This window comes from Neopelma chrysocephalum, unplaced genomic scaffold, assembly GCF_003984885.1.
Source record: "Neopelma chrysocephalum unplaced genomic scaffold, ASM398488v2 Primary Assembly neopelma1_44, whole genome shotgun sequence".
Lineage (NCBI taxonomy): Eukaryota > Metazoa > Chordata > Aves > Passeriformes > Pipridae > Neopelma > Neopelma chrysocephalum.
The window spans coordinates 11134617-11156865 of NW_020897703.1; the positions used below are offsets into that span (position 1 = coordinate 11134617).

Sequence of the window (22249 nt, forward strand, 5' to 3'; positions counted from 1 at the left end):
GTAATTGTCTTGAACCTAACAATGGGACAAAATAGAAAATCCAAAAAAGTTGAGAACACTTACAACTGGTTTTACAGCTGTTGTTACTGCTTCCTGATATTTTAATTAGATATAAAGGAAGTTGACTTTCCTCAGTGGAACTTTGACTTATTCCTAAACCAGCCATAATTCCAGAAAACATGCTGCTGTCCTCTAGGACTTCATGTTCTGCACATGTGACCTCAACAGAAGCAGGTGTTGTGTTTCAAAATATGCCTGCACAGCACTGATTAATGCTAGGAACACTAAAGACCTTGGTAGAGAATGATCCCTAAAATGACAAGTCATTAATTTTCTTTTTTCTTCATTAAGAGTTTTTTAAAAATATTTCAGTAGGCCAACTCATCAGTGGGATGGTAAGATACCTTTGGTACACATTAAAAACAGTGAGATGAATTTTCAAAATAACTGTATTGGTCATTGTAAAATTCAACATAAACAGGTAATGCTACAGGCATATCTCCTGTGTGCCAAAGTGTCCCTCAAGATATTCTATAAATAAATAAAGAAGGTTAGATTTCTGCTTAGAAGACATTATAATTTAAAAAAAGGGAAAGCTTTACAGCTGAGGTAGCAGTGATTTAGAGAGGGAAGGTGAAACTTAATAGGCAACCTGACTAGAAATGTGTTTTGCTCTTTCTAAAGAATGGTGAAAAATTCCAGGCTTATAAATCATAAAAATAAAGAAGTCCTTTTATAAGAAAGCAGACACAGAATATTATGGGTTTTCAGTTTTTTCCCTGTTGCCTTCAGGCCTCGTTGCCTGAATCTGTCTTTCTTGTGCTATGGGGACTCAAATTGGCCTCCAGACGCAGTTTCACAAGCCCTTAACAGAAGGGAGTAAACTGCTGGCTAGACTCTTCCAGAAGAATACAGCAAAAGGCTAATCTTCATTGGCACAAGTATGATCCTGACTCACGCTCATCTCATTATACACCCAGATAAGTCTAGGGTGTTTTTGCCCAACTCATGGTTTTAGGAGATACCCAAAATGCTCCCAGCCAACTCATGAGTGTAGTAATGGTGACACAGTGAGTTCTATCAGCAAATGTGGTAAGATGTTATATTCCAGAATATTCTTCCAGAAATGTTCATGTATTGAAATAGGCCTCTCTTCATCATGTAAAACCCACTGTGTTATCCTTAAATGCTGGCCAGTGTTTAACCCATTGATTAAGTCTCATGAGATAAGATTTGTATGAACAGCTGAGGGTCAAAGGAGGACAGAAAACAGAACATCTTTCGAGATTGAATCCTGTTTACTGGTTTGTTCCCCTTACTGCACAGGTGATTACTGGTCTTAGCTGCCCTCACAGACTTCTCATTTCCTTTATCTAACCAGACTAGAAATCCTGAAGGACATGGGCAGTCATCATTTGAAAGCAGTGAAGGATGAGGATCCAGAAATGTTTAGGCATCTTTTCAAAAAGCTTATCTTTGTGATAAGAAAGACAAATATAATGTGACAATGAGATACATAGTTGTTAACTGCTTGCGATCTGGCAGGATTCTTGAAGTAACTGGTAGCAAGTGTGGGATTTGTGTGGCATTTGAAAATAGCAGCCAGCTCCCTGAAGGAGTAGTTGGAGCACAGTAATCTTAGATTCTTTCAGCACTTGTGATAGAGAAGGTGTAGCATGCTTGCCAGTTGCATGACTTTACTAGTTTTAATAAGGAAGCCAGATTCTCCAGCTGTTCAAACAGTATTAATAAAGAGAAGGAATCATCTGACTTCATTCATATTGGGTAACACTTTGTCAGTTTTAATAGATAATGCCCTGATTTTCACTGTATCTTTTGAATGAAGATACTGGAAAATGCAGTTCTAAGACAATATCAAAATAGTTGCCATTTATAGTACTACTTGTTTAAATGCATTGAGAGAAGACCGAGTGCTTGAATATTAAGATAACTAAAGTATAGGTAGTTTTCTGTATCCACATCGTTTTGTCATTTTCAATTTTAGAGTAACCAAAAATAAGCTGGGTAGTTTGTATACATATGATAAGACAGATCTAGTAGTTTATGATTTAAAAATCTAATTCTGATATCCTCACATTGAGGGAGGTTTATGTTTAAGGCTAGTGACACTGAGTTCAGTGGCATAATTGGAAATCCAACTCACAGTAAAAATGGAAAAATATGATGTTAATTTTGTCCTAATTTTAAATATTTTTGAGACATTTATACTAAAAGATAGTCCGAACAAATTAAAATGCTGAAAATATTCATATTGGAAGAAAAGTGACACAGGGCAGTTCTTGTAATTCTAGAATGTTTCAAAATTAAAATATTGGTAAGGCACTCATATTTTTGAGCACTCATATTTTTAAATTAAAATCAGCTAGAAAAACAGGAGCAAAAGTTTATCTGTATTAATTATAAAAAATTATACAAGCAGTAAGTTTTACCCATTAAGAAAACCCTTGTTACTTTGACAGCCAAGTAGCTTGCCTATGAGTATAAGAACTGTTTTTATTTTACTGCTATTATAAATATATTAAATCATAACAAACCAATGATACTTCCAAAGATCTAAATTATCCTTTTCAAAAACTGTAAATCTTGTTCTCTTATGGCTTTTTTAAAAGGATTGGTGCTAGCAGAAGTTTTTAAACATACCTTTTTTTTTTAAGGAGTACTAAAATAGAGGAATGACATTTTTAAATTTAAGATTAAAGCAGCAACTAAGAGGTTGCTAATTTTTGAAAGAGTAATTTACAAAATTTGAAACCACCTACTCCCAAAAAAGGACTTAAAATTTGGGTTCTCTTTGTGTCCAATTCTTCGATCAAATTCAAACAGAATGATATATTAATACTATCCTTTATGGTAGTAGTGTATACTGAAGTTTTTCTTTGAGATTGCAGAATTTAACTCTCTGAGCCTTATCTGAAGGGAGGAGAAAATTTTCTTTAATATTAGAGGACAAAGTAGGGAACCTTGAATAAGCACCTGTATTAACATGGGTTTCTGATGAAACTAAAGGAATGAAAAAACTTATTTTGAACATTTGTTTAACAAGAATTCTTGTAATAAAATGAATTTCAGTAGTAAATCAATTGGCATGTGGATTTCTTTTATTTTTTTATGTCAAAACTTCATTTCTTAATTGTATGTGGTAACCTCTTTAAAATCTAAAGAGGACTGCCTCAAGAATTCAGACTGTGAATTGCTTCCCTGATAATATACATTTTAAGTTATAAGGCAAGACATTGTCTTGTAAATTGATGTTTTGTATTCTCCTGTTAAAAGAACATATTTAAGGAAAGGTCAATTTAGAATGTATATGATAATCTTTTTTCAGTTACTGTAAAAACACTGAAATCTTTGAGAGTCCAAAGAAAGCGTTCTTTTTAAAGTAGAAATGATAGGCCGTGTATTTTCTCTCTTTTTAAGCTTTTCCATTTGTGGGTTTGTTTTTAGATACTATAGCTAGAAGGGAAGGGAAGGGAAATTAGCTGTTTCTCAGTGAATCGTGATATTTGTCCTGTGGGAATTAATATATCTGTCTTGGGAATCTACTTTAGGGACTGGTAACAAATTGTTTGGAAATGTCATTCCTGTGTTCTACTAATTATCAATTTTGTTTGGATTTGTTTTAATATTTATCTTGGTTAGTTTTCTTTTAGGGGTCACAGTTTAAAATTCATAAATTAGTCATCATAAAAATCACCAGAAAAGGTACTGGGGTTTTTGAAATTATAATCATCCTGTATGTTGAGCAAAAAATGAGAAATAAACAACAGTTCTACTTTTCCATTTCAGCTCTTGGGTAACAGGAATTCAGAAAATGATGGAATATGTTCAAAAAAAAGTAGATCAATTAATCAGGCAGTGCCCAGATTATAAAGAACTTACTTTGAAGAAACAGCAGTGGACTGCCTTACTTGAAGATCATCTAAATAAGGTACATCATAATATCATAGAATGTTTTGGGTTGGAAGGGATCTTAAATATCCACTAGTTCCAAGCTCCATGGGCAGAGACACCTTCCCCTAGACAAGATTGCTCAAAGCCCCATCAAACCTGGCCTTGGCCACTTTTAGGATGAGATATCCACAACTTCTCTGGACAACCTGTGCCAGTGCCTCACCACCCTCACAGTGAAGAATTTCATCCTTGCATCTAATCTAGACATACCCTCTTTCAGTCTGAAGTCATTCCCCCTTGTCCTAGCACTCCAAGTCCTTCTCCAGCTTTCCTGTAGGACCCTTTAGTACTGAAAGGGTGTCCCATAAGGTCTCCCTGCAACCTTCTCTTCTTTGGGCTGAACAACCCCAACTCTCTCAACCTGTTGTCATAGGAGAGGTGCTCCAACCCTCTGATCATCTTCATGATGATTATCAGCATCATCATAACATGTCGTCTTCTCAGTGCATTCATGAACAGTGAATTGCATTTCCATACTTTAGGTATGCGAAAATTAAAGTTGACTCCAATAGTTACAAGTAAAATATTGGTTTGTTAGAGAGTGCACAGTTGTAGTTAGAATGCTGTTATCAACACAAATGAACCTAAAGCTGTTCTGAAAAATGCAGCTGTTTCCATGAGAATGTTTTACGAGTGATGTTCAATTAAGTGTGGATTTGCTTGGATAACGAACTATTATAATTTGTTCTTTTGGAAAAGAAGTGAGCAATCAGGACTGTGACCTGCATGAGGGTTTTCTATACTGTTTCTATGTCTTCTCTTTCATTTGGCTGAAGATAAAAATAGAAGTGTGGCAAAATTGAGAGTTAATAACCATGGTAACTGAACCACAACAAATTTTCAGTAAAGCTGAAGAAGATTCTGTTCACAATAAAAATCCCTTTCATTAATTAAGCTACCCAATGCATGAAGGGCAGCACAACCTTCTTTAAACTGTTAAAATGCCATGTAGTATTACAGACTTTTTTAATGACTTGTCAGAGATGGAATAAACACGTGGCTCCTAAATAAGTTTCTGTGTGTGAATTCAAATTAAAAAATACGATCTTTTAGCAATGTTCATATGAAGGAACTCCAGAGTGTAGACCAGAAAAGTAAATCAAATTTAATGACTAAATAATTAAGTCTGCAATCTGATCTTTTGTATTTGCATGATGTTTATAATGAACTATTCTGAATCAAACATGAAGTCACTTTGCCACAAATTTATTTATGTATAAATGGTGTAGAAGAGTCCTCATGATTTTGGAACACAGTGAAAATATTGTTAAATTTAGCTGAAAATAAAATATTTGCTGATAGCTGCTGTTAGTCTTCTAGAAATGATGTCACCAGCATCTTAAGCTGAAAGTTCAGTTATTAAGGTAATTTTTACTTAAAATGTAGGCTCCAATCTGAACATAAAGTTTCAGTCTGCTGTTTGTTCTAGTCACTTTGTTCCCAGCCTTGCATTAGAGAACATTTTGGAGACTTGTGTTGTAACAAATGATTTTTCATTGCAGTGAAGAGTGCTTATTGTTATATTCCTACGAAGCAACACGTTTCTTATCCTAACCTTCTAATGCAAAGTATCCCAAAGAATCTCGTGCTACATTCAAGGGCCTCTCAGCCTTATGTAATAAAGTTTGAACCTCAATTGGCAGCCACTTCTTAAGAAAAGTGTTACATGTGAATGCAGTAGTCTAATAATACCTATACGTGCTATGTCTGTATCAGCTGCCTGTACTCTTCATAATCTGTTTTGTTATTATAATGTATATATAACATCTGAGTGACAATTAAATGGAATTCTGTGCATGCATCTGCATAAAAATAGGTGGCTTGGCTTGGCAGAGAAGCTTTATATGTACTTCCTGAGAAAAAACCCTGGAGCAGAATAGAGATATTTCTTCCAGGACTATAACATCTAGATCATAATCCAGTTGTGCCTTAGTGAAATCACAAGCCTGAAATACTTAAGGTAAAGGAAAGCAACCTCAACAAAATGAGAGCAAACAGGAGGGTTTTTTGACCACGCCTGTCAGAATTTTCTTGGGAAAAATAGGAGATTTTTCTTCCTTTATATTTTAATTCCTGACTTTCTCTGACTATATATGATATTAAGGCACAAGTTTCACCTTTTCTTTAATTCTTCTCCGTATCCTGCCATTTGGGGTTGAGGGGTGTGTGTGGGGGGGGGTAGTGGTGTGTGAGTGAGCAGCTGCTTTGTACTTAGTTGCCGACTGGGTCTACTTATATAAATTAACTATGTAAATAATACTTTCAAATGAAGGTGTCACACTCGGTTAAAAAAATCACCCTGATGCTTGCAGTTGGTACGGAGATTGGCTCGTATTTGTGTGAGGTGGAAAGAGTTTTGAACAAACACCTTGAACTGGCTAAACAAACAAAGGTAAAAAACCCTTCAATGATTTTAAGTACTTTTAGAAACAAATGCATGCTGTCTGTAATTCTAAATAAGGTGAGAGACTGAGAGTTTCTTGGAAAGAAAATAGGTCTGTAGTTTATTTTGAAAAGTGTAGTTAATGAACAAAACCATAGATAACATTAAAAGTCAGTCCTTATATCATTGGTTTTCCCCATTGTCTCTGTCTTGTGGTGTTATTTGTTACTGCCTCAGGATTCTAGTACCTACCCTTGATAGAAAGGGATGAATTGACAAAAAAAAGAAAAAAGTAAATCCCATAAGGAGAAACTGTGAAGGGGGCTGTAAAGTTGCCATCAGACATCAATTGGTCATGTTAGGAATGCAGCCACGGTATGAAAGCACTGCAGCACTCAGCTCTGTAGTGAGGCTATTTTAAGTCACATCCAGGGCCTTTCCAACTCCCATAGCAGTACTGCAATATCTGGAAACCACCTGAATCCCCTCCACTGCCTTGACATAGGTGCATATTTCATGCCTAAGATGAACAACGTGGCAGTATGCATTTTAGGACTATGTATTTTGAATTCTTAAAACTCCATTACTCCCACAGAGTTCTCTTTTGTTTCCGGCAACTGTTTATGGGATCCAAGGAACAGGTCCAGAGTACCTGTGGAAATAAAATTCACTTTAAAGAAATTCTGGAGAGCGTGTAGTAACAATATAAAAATCTCAACAGATGAGAAAGAACCTCTTTTTGTTCCTCAAGACCGTATAATAGCTGTTAGGGTCTTTTCTGCCAAATTTTTGAATGGTGGGGTGTTACCTTTGTTTGTTGCACTGTGTTATCTCCCCTGTCAATAGTAACTTCTTCTACCTATTCTTTCTGTGGATTGTGATATGCTAGTTTTCAAAATAGCTATTTTAATAATATCATTTGTAGGAAAGAAATGGATATTTTCAGCATATAATGTCCATTATGAGCTCTTCAAATAAGTAATTCAATTATATAAGCAATCCTAGTGACAATTAACAGTGTGATATCAATATTCACAAGTCCTTTTCAGTCATTTTACGTATTTTTCTATGTTTCTACCCTTCAAAGGAAACTTGGTATGAACTGGAAGCAGCTGAGGGAATCATCAAAGATATGGAAGAGTTGGAACCTGAGCAGGTGGCGGCTGTTTCTAGCAGAACTGAACTTCTGAGTAAAGAGCTGAAAAAAATTGAAAAAAATATTAGTTCAATACTAGAAATTCTAGAAACTTATGTGGCCTTCTTAAAGTCAGCTGTAGAGGTATGGATTACTTATTAATTCTCGGACTAGAGTGTGAAAAATGTGCTTCCATTGTAATCAATTTTAATTTTTCTCCTCTGAACATTTCCACTCTCATTATTTACATAATGAAAATGCTTCCATATATGTACTCTGAATATTAAATGTACTGATTTTGCTTCATATAACTTTAAAAAATATGTCACATAATATGTTGATATAGATACTTATTGCTGTCTTGCACTAATTCCACTGAAGTACGTGGAAGTGCAAGTGAATGGATTTAAAAATTAAATAAAAAACAACTCTAGCTGAAATCACAATCAGTTCAATACCAACATAATTTTGGTAGCTGTGCTAATGATGCCCAAGACAACTAATTTTCATTTTGATCTGGATTCCATTTTAAGGTTCTTCAACAGTGTTTTATATTTAGAAAGAAATTTAAGATGGAATGGAACCTATCAGATAAAATTAGCCATAGGATTTACTTATTTATTGGGTGATAAAATACCAAAAAATTGGATTTTGTCTGCTTCTGATTATTGCTAACTTCAGTTACTTTGTATTAAACAGATCTGTGAAAATCAGTGTCTTGATATACTGGTATATAAAATCCATGTAATGTGACAGAAACTGAGCAAATTGCTGCTATCTGCTTGCCATCTACATGGTCACAAGTTATTTAGAACTATTTTATTATTTGATGTTCATAGAGATTTTAGGGACAATGATAGATCTTAAAGTCAGGAAAAGATTCAGAGGCTGCTATTCAAATTTATCATGTCTCTATAATGTTCTCATTATGGCACCTCAAGTTTTGATTTGATTTTTGATGTTTATGTCTTCCTATAGGTGAATGATAGTATCGAAAACCTGAAGGAATTCTATAAATCAAAACAACTGCAGACAAATAGAGAGGCTGAAAATAAAATTGCCATGGAGTCAGCTAATACTCAGTGGCAAAAGACTATAAAGAAGACTTTTTCCACACAAAATATGGGTTACTATTTTCTTAATTTAGTAAATGTGGTGAGTTTAATCTGATAAACCATATTGAATATTTTATATTTCCCTGTGATGAGGTCTAATCCTAGTTCTGTGACTGATGGATTGTGGTTTCTCCAATACCTAGTTTTAAAGGGACTGATGCTGCTAAATACTTTAAAAATATGAAAGTATTATTTGAAGTAATACTAAAAAGTTTTGTGATTAACAATGACAGAACCCTTAATGATCCAGTCCATGCATACAAATGTAATATGTGCAGATATCTATTTTTTTCATGTTGGAAAGCAACATATATGCAAGTACAGTATAATGTTTACTTCCACTGAGAAGCAAGCAGTCTTTATTGATTGAGTGTATGAATTCTTCTAAAGAAATGGATGTTAGAGCTACTTACAGATAATCTTTCCTGTGTCTTTTCATTCTTGGATTCAGCTACACTGCCTAGGCATCCCTATCTAATTTTCCAACAACCTTTCATGAGTTGATCATTTGAGATGTGCAATCATTCCCTGCACCACACCTCCTAAACTAACCCCGATTAATGCAGACAGCCTGGATAACCAGCTGTTCTTTCTGGTTTTATAGAACAAACTAGGGAGCAGTTACATAAGTTTGAGAAGGGGAAGGTGATGTTGGTAACCTGCAGCAGCTTGGAAGATGACCTGGGAAAGCCTAGGGAAGGAGGGAAAGTGCTCAGGCTGTTAGTGTGGGCTGAAGTGTGTGTGTCACAGCTGAATGGAACCAAGCACAGTTAAAATAGTCAGAGTAATGGCAAACCAAATATGTGTGGATATGAGGCTGCACTTTGGTCACTGAAAATCTTAACATATATTCAGGTTTTATCTCCCTAAAGACCTGGAAGTGTTTTGACACCATTTGCTGCTACCCTGTTCCCATGATATTCTTCAGTTGTAGCATTGAACTACCTGGAAGGTATAGCGTGGAATACTAGACAGTTTAGCCCTTCCATGCTTCAATGCTGCTTGGTTTATCAGCACAAAGGAGTGGTCTTTTCTTCATCTGCTTTGTTTTCTAGTTGCTATTTATTCCCCAAAAGGCCACTTAGGGTAGTTCTGTCTATTCAAAAATTACTGTATTTTGTATGAGTGTTAAACAGCCATCAGATGGCAATAATTCAGTCATTACTGACCCATTCTAGGTTTTAAACTCCAACTTTAGAGATGTCCTCAGTATACAAATTCTGTTGATCTATGCTTATTTCTAAGAGAAAAGTGTATTTAAATGTTACAGAAATCTTAAAAAAGTTACACTAGAATAGCTGGTTTTTTATTAAGCTTTGTTGAGACTTTAGTATCATGAGGTTTTAATTGTATTTTATAAAAATATATGTGGGAAAAAAATGTATCTGTTTATTTGCCAGGTAAATGAGAGTTTAATATTGAAAGTAGAAAAATCTGTGCAAGTAACAGAAGATATCATTTTAAATCTGAATAAAGAAAGGAAAGAGCTGACTGAACTTTGGGCAATCTGGAATTTTAAAATTACTCAAGTAAAACCCATCAAGCAACAGTGCCAGATATTTAAAGAACAACTAAAAATTGTAAGTAAAATAGCTAGGAAAAAACAACTGTGATTGTTATTCATTTGTTTGTGACTCTCTCTAACTATTTTAGATATCATTTAAGAAAGAGTGATGATCAGTAAGGTACTTACAATACGTCTCCATAGTCTGTTCTGCCATTCAGTCATCAGGAAACATGAAACGTTTTTGTCTTTATTTCCCTTACTGAAATACATACAAGTCCTAGTCTCCACTTCAGATTTTAAATTTTAAACAAGTTTAATCCATGCTTTACCAGCAATATTTTTTTTCTTTTGCCTTTTTTCTTTCTTTTTTTTTTTAAACCAACATTTTGTTGTGACTAAATAGATACTAAACTAAACTGTGTCCTAGTAGTTACTAAACTCAAGTCCAACCATATTCATACAGAAAGAGAATTGAAGCCTCTTTGGCACAGGGACAGTGTGCAGTGCTCCGTTAAAGCAACACTAGCTAGGCCAGTAGCAGAACGAGGTTTGTAGCCACTGTTTGTCTAGTGCAACTTATCACTACACCACCACATCTGTTATCACAGAAAATACAGTGTGCGTATGGGTCTTCTAGTCTTGGTGCCTGAATTGTTTTCTCAAGCTGTCTTAAAGGTTCCTTATCACCCTGGTCAGTCAGAGGGTTTGAGACAGGTAGGCTTCAGTGACAGCATTTGGGTGTCTGGTTTGAGAAAGTTCTTATTACAATTTAGATTTGAATTTAAATGCGAGGGGTTTTATTCACTATAGTTAGAAATGCTTAACTGTTTGATTATATTTTAGACTACCTGTGGATTAGAGATTCTTCAAGAGGCTCTCCAGCTTGCAGAACCAGTTGACCTTGGAAGTGACCTTTTAATTGTTTTGGAACTACAGAAAAAGATGAACCAAATGAAACCACAGTTTCAGGTGAGAGATCAATCTAGTGGAGTGAATGGTGGATCAAAAGCTCTTTTTGGTCCAGTAAAGATCCACATTTATATTGACCCCAGAGACTGTCTGGTGTTAGAGTGTTTTGTGTTTTACATGACTTTTCAAGGAGGAAGGGTTTGTGTGTGTTTTTAAGGTAGGGGAGAAGACATTTTTTCAGTGTTCACAGAATGTGTGTGAAGTGTTAGCTATGTATTAAAGTGACACACAAGCATTGGGATGGTGGAAGTTCAAGGAGAGTATCAGCTTCGTGCTTTTGAATTTAGAGCTGCTGATACTTTATCAGAGTACTGATACTTCAGGCTGAGATAGTTCATACTGAACTTCCTACCTCCTGTGAATACTGTCTGAGTTTTAGCAGTTCAGTGCCCTATAATTATGTTTGACTTGCTTTCATCCAAGGCTGTTTCTCAGTGACAGCTGAAATTTGTGTCTAGCAAAAAGTTCAGTATATGGAGACTGTTTTAAAGTGTATGGCATTGACTTTTCCCAAAGGCAATTTACAATTGTCAGATGGTTATTTCATCAAATGTAAAGGAAAAATTGCAAGTATATTTGTGCAATTTGATTAACTTCTGCTATTTTTGCTAGCAACTGAATGCTGAGCTTGAGTACCTGATAAAATTATTAGAATTGCCAAGCCAGAAAGGATTTCCTGTGAAAGAGAATTCTGAAAGAATAAGTGAGCTTATTCATTTCCATCAAACAGTAAAGGATGCAATGATAGAATATGATGAGATTTTCAACAAGACAGTCAAATTCCATCACATTAAAAAAGAAGTGAGTATTATTTTTTAAAATATACATTCTTCCCATTGCAGTTAAACTCTTTTTGTGTTTGGTCCCTGTTGTCTTTTTTTTTTCCTTTTCCCCGAAGAAATAGCATTAATCAGCCTATTGAACAGAATAAAATTTTGGATCTAGAACAGCATGAAGTTTGTAAAATTTAAAATTCAGATCTGAACCCAAATTTAATTACTTAAACCCACCTCAACAAAGTTTAGGTGGGTAAGGAAGAAATTGTAAGCTATTTTAAACACACATTGCTTTATATTTTTATGTATTTCAGCTGGAATGTCTATCAGAATCAGGAGAACTGGATATTCCTGAAATATGTGAGGACCCTGAAAATGTGCACCATGCTAAAGCCTACCTTGTGAATTCTCAGGAGAAACATGCACATATTAGACAGCTATATAAACTACTTATTACCCAGGGAGTGGATATCTTGTCTGCAGTGCAGCAATGTGTGAGTATAATTATAATGATTTGTGAAATCAAGGATAAATGGGGAAGATTATTGGAGCTATCCGGCTGAATTTTAGAGGTATAAAAATGTATTAATTCTCCGAGAAAAATAAAGAGCTTTAAGATCAATTTTAAATAAAGCAAGGTATAAAATGCAAAACAGTTGATTATTATAAGATTTCTACCCTTAGAGTTTGAAGATATACAATATTATAAAGTATATAATATATAAAATATATATTTAATGTTTGAAGACGTTAAATGATGAAACATTTTTCAGTAGTTACATTATAAATTGCTTTTGTAAAGAAAAAATAATTTCTTTGAATTCTTGTTTTCTTTTTTCAGGGGTCTGTGAACAGATTTTACTCTAGAAAACTGAAATAGATTTGAAATAGGGAGGAAATTGATCCTAAAATATCATTGGTCAGGGGAAAAAAAAAAAGCACGACTTTCTGTCTTCTAGTATTTTTTGTGAAGTTCCAGGCCCTGATGGTGGTTTCTTGGATGCCACATCTATATATTAGAACCCTACTACCTTGTAAAAGATGGTTTCCATATTTATTCTCCTATAAAGAAAGATAACAGAAGAACAAAAAAAGAAATATAATAACTGTGTTACCTTATTAGTGGATTCAGGACTGATTTGCATGACAAGATGGATATAATTTTAGAAAGAAGGTATTTAGTCAGGGCAGAACTTTCATTGTCCTGTATTAGTATATTTACTTAAGAAGAAAGCAAGACATTCCTTATGACTTGCCTAGCTTATTCACATTGCTGGTCTGCCCTTCAGACTCCGTGTATTGATTATGGCAGAAAGGAGCTATTTAGCAGGTTGTAAAGGACTATAGTGGGTCACTTCCTCTTTTCTCAGAGAGGACACCATGTTTAGGTTGTGACTTTGACCCAAAACTACTCCCCAGACTACTAGTGATTGAAACTCCTATATACTTGCTCTCCTTACAGTGGAGGTTTAATAATTTACTCTAGTCCATTGTGACTGACAAAGCATGTTCTGCCCCGAATTATTTTTATTTTAGATTGGTTAAATCAATACATTTCTTGAGATCAATAAATTTCTTTCTCTATTCCCTGATTAGAATTGCTTGAATGTTTCTGTAAAGAATCTGAAGCAAGAACTTGCTAGATTTGAGTGTGATAGCATTAACTGGAACTCCAAAGCTGATAAGTATGAGGAAGAACTGTCACGGCATTTCCAACACTGCACCACTCAAGAGGAGATAAATGAGGTAAATGTGATAAATTCCAGCATATTAAATGACTGTTTAAAGGGCTGTTGTGTTCTATATCTCTGTTTACCATTCCCCGAAATGCTTCATGTGTATCCAGAAAAGCAGCAACCTTGTATCCATGCAGGAGCAATAGTATTCTATGTGCCTCTGCAGTTCAGGATTCTATCAAGCTGTTGGGCTGGCAATAAAGTGCTTTCACTGTACCAAGAGGACTGGAAATAGAGCAGCTATATTTTCTTTGGCTTTCAACTCAGCCAGCTCCATCTGAAACATGAGTCTTCAGATTTTTTCTTATGGAGCTAAAGTTTCAAACAAAAGTAGAATTTATATAAATTGCTGTTGTAAGGCTATTAGAAAGAACTTTCAGTATTTTAATGAAAATTTCAGAGTAATTTAGTACTTAACACTTTTTCATTAGCAAAAGATATGATACTTTAAAAACTTATAGGAGGAAAGGTTCATTGGCACAAGAGACTAGAATTTAGCATTATGGAACTTAGGTTAGGAATATGAAATTCAGTTTATATGATTACCAATTTAGCATCTTGGAAGGCCAAATACAAATCCATTCACAAATTAGCAAGTTGAATTGGATAGTTGTTTCTGCAAAAAAATTAATTTATGAAAAATATTTAAAAGAATTAATTTTCTCAGAGTAATCCATTAAAATAAGAGGCTGATGGGCTCTAAACTTAATGTTCTGTGGTTTGCACTTCTCTGCATCCATGAAGTACAGAAATGGATTCTGAGCTGGAAGTATTGCAAACTAATGTTCCCTACAGTGTGAAGCATATGTAGTAAAAATACAGCACATTTAAAGTTGTATTTTCTTATTTTTATCTTTTGCTAAGTAAATCCACACCCAAGTAAAGAAAAATTGTATTTTCTAAAATTCACTAATGAATAGACGACTGAGATTTTTGTCCCAATTATTTTTAATGAAAAAATTATTGTTTGGATTTTCTTTTCTTTTACAATATATTGTTTATTTATGAGAAGTGTCTGTTTTCACAAAAAGATAACTTGAAATTGAAAAAACACATTCATCAAAAATATGTTTTTGAATATCAGTTATACTTCTAGTCCCTTTTCCAATTATAAGCTGTGTTTCACTTTGATCTTTTGTGCGTCAGTCTCCTGTGATGTCTCCTTGACTGATGGTAGGAGGTAACAGGAACAGACGGTGGTAAGGAGAACTCTGGCAGAGGGAACCATGCTGTAGAAGAGAATGAAAGCATGAAGTACCTAAACAAGAAGTTCCATTATAATGCACAGTGTCATGGCAGAATCAGAATATTTGACATTTGAAATAAAGTATTCTAGTTAGGTTTTTACTGAAAACCCCTCAAATTTGCTGAAGAAAAGGAAATGTTCACTGAGCAGTCTGTATGTAAGACTGGCCGCATTCAAAGACACACTGTTAAAGGAATCCTCATTACATAATGAGGGCAAGAGAACATGACTCCTTTCTAGGAAGAATTATTTTTCCATTTTTATTACTAGTTAGACTACCAGGGAGAGCAGGGAGTAGAGGAAAAAAACCAACCTTCTGTCTCTCAAATTTAAATGAAAAGTCACATCAGTGATGTGTTACTCACCACATGCCCTATATGGCAAAATGTGTGTTTTGTCTTATAGTTACTGGACACATGCTGTAAAATAATTGCATAGCAATTACAATGTTAATTATTGGGGTTTATTTTGTTTTTCAATTCCAATTGGGAAGCCATGTTGATTGGTTAAGTTAAAACCTGTCATCCCCCAAACCTCATTGAATCTTGAATGTAAACTAAATGAAATATACTAATTTGGCATGTGGATAACTTTTACTTTAGAATGCTTTTCTATTAGAGGATAACATAAAGATGAAGATATTTCCTAAACAAATATTTGCCTTTTTTTTTTTCCATTAATATCTGTTCAGGGATCAAGAAACCACTAAACTACTTCAAGAATATTAGTTCTGAGTAGTCACTTCAGTATTTTAGATTTTGTTAATCTTATAATCAGAAATTGAGTATTGCTAGTATGTTGCAGACCTGTGTGAACAAACAATTTATTTACTATCAACTGTGTCTAAGCAAAAGAATATTTAATGTGCCAGCAGCAAGCAGCAGCTGTGCATGACTATCACATAGTAAACATCCAACCAGATAATTTAGTTGTGATTTATCAGTGTACAGAGCAAACTTTAAAGTTAACTGAAAATATTTCGGATTCTGCTGTAAATACTTACGTTAATTTTATGTTTAATGTAATTAATTTAAGTGTGTAAATACAGCATGTCAGAGAGGGCTTTGGCGATTAGGACTCAACTGGTGTTTGAAGAAATACTTAAGAGGCCTTGGCTAGCTCCCTGTGTTTGTAACATATTAGTGCTTTTATAAGAAACAAGGAAACAAATACTGAAATTCATAGCCAAGGATCTATAACATGAGTTTTGAAACAGTCTTGGAGGACAGAAGAGTAAAATGCATGCCTTTTGTGTGCCTTCTCTAATGTAAAGAGAATTTGGAAAGGCCCCAAAAAAGAATTTATGCCATCTACATCTTTTAAAAGTGTAAGGAAAGCTCGTAAGGCTTTTGGAATCTGTATTTGCCAGTTTGGGCTTCTTACTTCACTGGCTAGTTTGGGTGGCAGCCTCTGAAGAGCCGCAACTCTCCTGCATTACACTGCAATCATTTGTGATAGAGCTGAGTTCAGCCTCAGGTAGCTGCAGCTTAATACTACACTGAATCTGTTCATGGAATTATAAGTGAGACAGTTAATTGCATACGATAACTTTTCCAATGAAATAGCCTTTTCTTTAGGTGATCACTTCAAAAATAACGTTTAGGCACGTCTGCACAAAACTTGCAACAAAAGAGTAACAGATCCTGAAGTAAGTTCTCAGCTCTCTTCAGTCATCTAATTTCTTTTTCATGTCGTTATTTATATACTTATGGAAAGACATGACTGAAAATATAGATTTTAACCATAAATGGTAATGAACTATCACAATGGTAATGACTATTCACAAGTCAGTAGGAACTGATATGTAACACATTTCTTACCTTGCAATTTATGTTGATTGTTGCCCCAGGAATAAAGTAATAATTAATGACTTGAACAGCACCTTTTCTTTCTTCCCACTTTGTCTGACTGTTTCTTAATCTTTGTCACTTTAAAAATCTATTTTCAGCAACCTGCTTTCATCGGGTATTTTGATTATAAATGCTACTAAATGTTTTATGTATGAATATAAAGGGAAAGTTGAGGGGTTAACAACATTGAAGTCCCTCCTAGAGTGGCTCACACAAATCAAAGCATTTACTGGAACAATACTGTTAACAAAAACATGTTTAAAACAGGTTTTTAACTTCATTTTTCCATTGACTTTGTAGTCATATGATAAATTGGAGCAATTGGTACTTAAACCCTTCTCCTCCACTATCATACTCAACCTATGACAGGGAAACTATAGTTAGGAACAGCTTCCTGATTAATGACTGTGACACAATGGATAAGGCACAAAGTTCCATTAAACCAGCAGGCTAAAGTCACTGAAGCGTATTAGGATGCATAGTTCCTTTATTATTTTTCATTTAATCTTGCCAAACTGAGATACATTCAGATTTCTAAAAATTGGGAGCCATATGTTGTCCTTGGTACAATTGCTGCTGATAGCAGGAGTTGTGTTCATGCACTCTGAGGGGATGATGTACAAGTGTGAGCTGAATCTGATTTTTCCACTGAGGCTAAAAGAGAAGAGTGACAGCAGCTGCAGACCTTTGACACATGAGCCATCATGTCTGAAACAAGGAGATCTAATTTCACATACAGCTATGAGGAGAGCCTCTGGCCTTATAAATTATCACTACCAGCCTATGTATGTGCATAAACCAGCGAAATAAAGTAAAATAAACTCTTGTTCATTTTTTCTTTCCCTCAAAATTGAAGCAACAAATAAGGCTCTTGTGGTCTGAATAAAAAAATATTGTTCTGCAGAAGCTATTTTATTAACAGAGGGCTTTTAGATAGATTTTATTATTCTGCGTACTTAGGCAGGGTAAAAAGCTTAAACTAATTGGAGATCACAGTGCCAGTGATAGAATTCCCTTCCTTTTCATTACACTGAGTGAGCACCATCTGTTTAATCACTGCTGAAATAATGTGCCAACATCCCACTAGATGAAATGAAAATGAAAAATATATCCCTTGATGGATTAACATTAGTATATAATAACAATAATGGTGATTGATTTTTAGCTATTCCAATAACAGTAGCTGCAAAATAAACATTCATTACTCACTGGATTCTTTGGCAGGGAGGAGGAGGGGGGCAGGGGGAAGGCCATTGGACTTTTTAATATTAAAAAAGACTCAAATACATATTTAGTTATCAAATTGTGGATGTGACTTGAACTTGTTAACACTAATTAAGTTACATTCTTTTCATTTATGTGTCTGCAAGAATAGATCCTAAAACGTTAGAACTGCTGCATTTCTTTTCTATCAGTGTCTTTAGACAAATGTAATTTTACATAATTTATTCTACATTATCCTAAAAGCAAAATATTATTTACCTAAAGAATCTGACACTCTTATAATCAGTATTTCAGTCATTTTTATATTCTTCCATTTCAAATTTTATGGATTAATTATAAATAATTTGAAAATGTGGTCATGGAATTGTAATGCAATTAAAATAGTACCTATTTTAAGCGAGTTTTTCACTTGTCCAGTGCTTGTCTGTTGCTTAAAGAAATTCAAAAGTAGTTGTAATATCTAACAGAATTTTTTGAAATTGTAAATAAAATCAGAAATTGCATAGCTTTTAAAGAAAAAATATAAATAAAAATGTGCTTAAAATGTCATAGTCCTTTAAAAATTATGTTAATCCTATATCACTCTTTTTTTTGATGTATATCAACTCTTTCTGGTAAATTGGCAATGCATCTGATCCATATGTGTGTAAATGAAATTGTAGCTTTCTAGAGGTTCATTGCATCATTCCTATAATTCTGGCTTTTGTAATATTTTCTGCAGGTTAAAGAAAATATAGCTATATTCCATCTAATTAATGAGTTTTAGAGCAAATTTAATATAACCAGATTTAATAGTAGTTATCTCAGCTGATGTAAGTCCATCTGAAAAGGAAGGCATGGGCATCTAAATTGGACCTACTAGTTCATTACAATTTATATTATTGTAAGAATAATTTTCCCTGGTGTTGGGCTTGCTGCACCAAGTCAGTGCTAATTGGTAATAATGCTATCACATGGTACCAAATCTATCTAATAGGAGTTAGGCGGGGCTTTCTGAATCTGTTAAGCAGGATCTCTCAGCATAGTTATTCAAAGGTCAGGTGGTTATATAGTCTACATCTTGATCCTACAAAGAGCTGTATCCCTCTTTGTATGCTGTGAAAAACTGTACTAAGATGTTTGGACTAGCACAATGCATAAAATTAAGCCCATATGTAACTTCTTTTCAGAAGCAGGACTTCGGAAAAAGGGGTGGGGATGGGATAACATGCCAACAAAAACAAACCCCAACCTGAAATAAACTGAATGTTGTATTGCAGGAGAAAGGTACAATGAATAAATACAAATCTACTTGCCCAGGCCCAGCAAAACTATGTTTTTCTTGAAACTAAGTATGGGTATACATTTACATGGCTTTCTTTTCCACTAAGTGGACTAAAGTGTTTGAAGGACATCTAGCTAAAATCAATGAAAACTCTTGGTTAGGATTTTTTCGTAGATTGTCCAAGCAAGGATCTCATCCTTTGCCCCAGTTCTTTTCTTACCCCACCCATTCTGAGAACAATACTCTGCATTCAGAATGCAAAAATTTTGATTTAGCAAGATTGAGTTTTCCATTACTGTAAAAAATTCTGAGGAAATAAGGATGCTTTATGAGATGGCACAGTATTATTAATTTATGTATTAAATGTTAAGTGTTAAAATTTTCCATTAAACAGCTCTTGAAAAAACCTAGATCGATGTGTGCTGATTTCTTCTTTTTTACTAAAAAATAAGCTTACTCTGTTTCAGCTCAAAGAATCGTTTAAAGATCTCAAAAAGAAGTTCAACAATTTGAAGTTCAACTATATGAAGAAAACTGAAAAGGCTCGAAATTTGAAAGTACTTAAAATACAGATTCAGCAAGTTGATACATATGCAGAGAAAATACAGGTAATAGAAATTTTAGATTTAGTAAAGGCTTCACTGGTTGAATTACTGTGGCCTGTGCCAAGCACATCAGAGGAGACACAGAATATGTTATAAACTTCCCTGTTCCTCAGCTTTATATCCTTCCCCTTTCTCAGTCATTGACTGAGACATTTTTCGTTGTTCTGTTCCCATTATTCTTCCATTTCCTTCAGTGAAATGATCTTATCTCAATTCCTGACTTCTCTGTGTTCACTCCTTTTATCCTTCGTTATTTTTCTATTTGATTTTTTATTCTTGCCTCTGTTCCCTCACATAATGTGTGACCTAGTCTTTCCTCTCCTTAAAAAACCAAAACAATTACCTTTTGCATCAAGCTACTTTCTTGTCTTTTTCATTTCATCATGTAAAATGAACTTTTTTTTTTAGAACATTTTGCTGTATCCATTGTCTGGAGTTGATCATGCTCATTTGCAACTTAGAACCCTGCTAGCCTTACCCATTCTTTGTATTCACCAGGAACTGTTCCTCCAATGACCTTTTTAATTGCAATTCATGCATGACCATGTTTTATTACTACAGATATTTGTTTTTTTTTTAGCTGAAAAAAGTTACCTCAGTTATACCTTTAATAAAGATAATTTACATTAATTTTAATCAGCTTTGTGGAGGCCCTCCAGTTTTCTTTGATTTTTGAAACAGAAACTTTTTAAAAAAACACAGAACAAGAAATAAGTTTGTATGCTTTTCCCATGTTTTTTTGTTTAATTTTATTCCTAAAAATAGAAACATTTTTGCTATGTTATTTTACATTGCTACATCTTTTAAACAGGTTCTTAAGAAGAAGATGGATAATTTAGAGAAGCAAATCCTTGACTCTTTTGCAAATAAACCTAATGCTAAAGTTAGAGTCCTCTTGGGATCAATCAGTGACTTACAAAAACAACTGAATGACTTCAGCATTGTTGTGGAAGATTACAAGCAAAATCTGGATCTAGCAGAGCAATTGCAACAGATGATGAAAGAGGTACTAGTAAACCTGAGATCCCCACTGTGGCTGTAATAATGATGCAGGACAGGGACAGATAAAACTTCCTGTAACTGCCTCAGGCATAATCTGTGGCTTCTGAAAGTAATGAATTGGTAAAAAACCCCTTATTTTCTTTGTTGTTTCTTTGTAAACTCGTGGTGAAAGGGGGAAAAAATGTGCAATGTGACCATATTCAGGCGACTGGGGTCTCCACCTCCATATGACTTTCATAGTCATTCAGCATATCTATAATCATACTTATGAGCTCATTTTCTCTAAGTGTGCTCTGAGGCAACACAGAAAGTGCCACAAGGCCCTCTTTAATAGCCATCAAACCATTAGAGACAGGTTATCACAGTACCCACTGTGTTTTATGTAATTCTGGAACTGAAACGTAAAATATTTAGTTCCTTAGCAGGAGCATATAAATTGTTTTTAATAGACTAAATTGTTGAGTATATATATCATTTTTTTCTGAACTGCAGTCTGTCTTTTTGGAGACTTTCATAACTTTATTTTAATGTGTCTAAGGACTGCCTCATGCATTGCCTCTTTTAAAAACAAAGAAAAAAAGTTTGTAACAGTAATATAACAGTGTTTTCCCCTCTTGCCACATTGTGTTGGCGCTCTTGCTGTGGGACAAGCACATTCCTGTCATCATTGTTTATTTTTAGAAATAACACTGTTCATATCTCCAAAGGGATCTAAGTGCAAGACAAGTTCCCTTAATGATGGATCACAAAACTAAAGTTTTTTTTAAAATATGTTTTCAATGTCCAGTGATCTGATCAATGTTTTTCATATACCATTAGCAAAGCAACTTGTTAACATTTATTGCACATTTACATTTTTAAACTCTTCACTTAACCAAAATAAATTATTTCTTAGAACTGAAGTTTAACTGTTTTTTTTTTTTTTACTCAGTCTGAAGTATCCCTTTTTACTCAAAACTTTTCTTTCAGCAAATAGGCACAGACTTAAATACTGATTTCAATGGCAGTTAGAAATGATGATTATTAACTGCTTCCTGTAGTGGTGCAATACTGATGATACTGAGTGAACACCAAATTCTGTCCTGTTCTGAGTATTGTTAAGGTGTTTAATGTGGGTATGTTCTAAAGCCTATTCTTGTCAGTAGAAAGTTTCCTCACAACTTTAATGGTTGCTGAGACCAAAAACCCTGTTTACTGGCACAATAAATTTAGAGAACCTTTCTGCCCTTACAACAGAATAACTGTGGCCATAATACAAAATTTTTGAAATTAGTCAGTTGATATATAAGGTGGAAAGAAATAAGAAATAAAACTTATGTTTGCAGAACCTTTAACCAATAACCTCACCATGCTTGCAAGATGAGCATGGGCGAATGTTTAATGAAAATTTAACAGCTATTGATACTTGAAACACTATTAGTAGTGAAGAAATGTTTTTCAGGTTAGATTAAAGTCAGAAAATTTA

General features: G+C 34.3%; 1 protein-coding gene across 1 annotated transcript in view; it reads left to right on the forward strand.

Annotated features, from left to right (window-relative positions):
* CCDC141 (coiled-coil domain containing 141) overlaps window positions 1-22249 on the forward strand; it is a 79099-nt gene that overhangs the window by 38418 nt on the left and 18432 nt on the right. Inside the window, exons 11-21 of the mRNA XM_027678449.1 lie at window positions 3808-3949; window positions 6245-6364; window positions 7443-7634; window positions 8469-8645; window positions 10006-10185; window positions 10956-11081; window positions 11694-11882; window positions 12172-12351; window positions 13454-13603; window positions 19645-19785; window positions 20594-20788. Of these exons, the coding sequence (XP_027534250.1) occupies window positions 3808-3949; window positions 6245-6364; window positions 7443-7634; window positions 8469-8645; window positions 10006-10185; window positions 10956-11081; window positions 11694-11882; window positions 12172-12351; window positions 13454-13603; window positions 19645-19785; window positions 20594-20788 (1792 nt within the window). The remainder of the gene's footprint in view (window positions 1-3807; window positions 3950-6244; window positions 6365-7442; window positions 7635-8468; window positions 8646-10005; window positions 10186-10955; window positions 11082-11693; window positions 11883-12171; window positions 12352-13453; window positions 13604-19644; window positions 19786-20593; window positions 20789-22249) is intronic.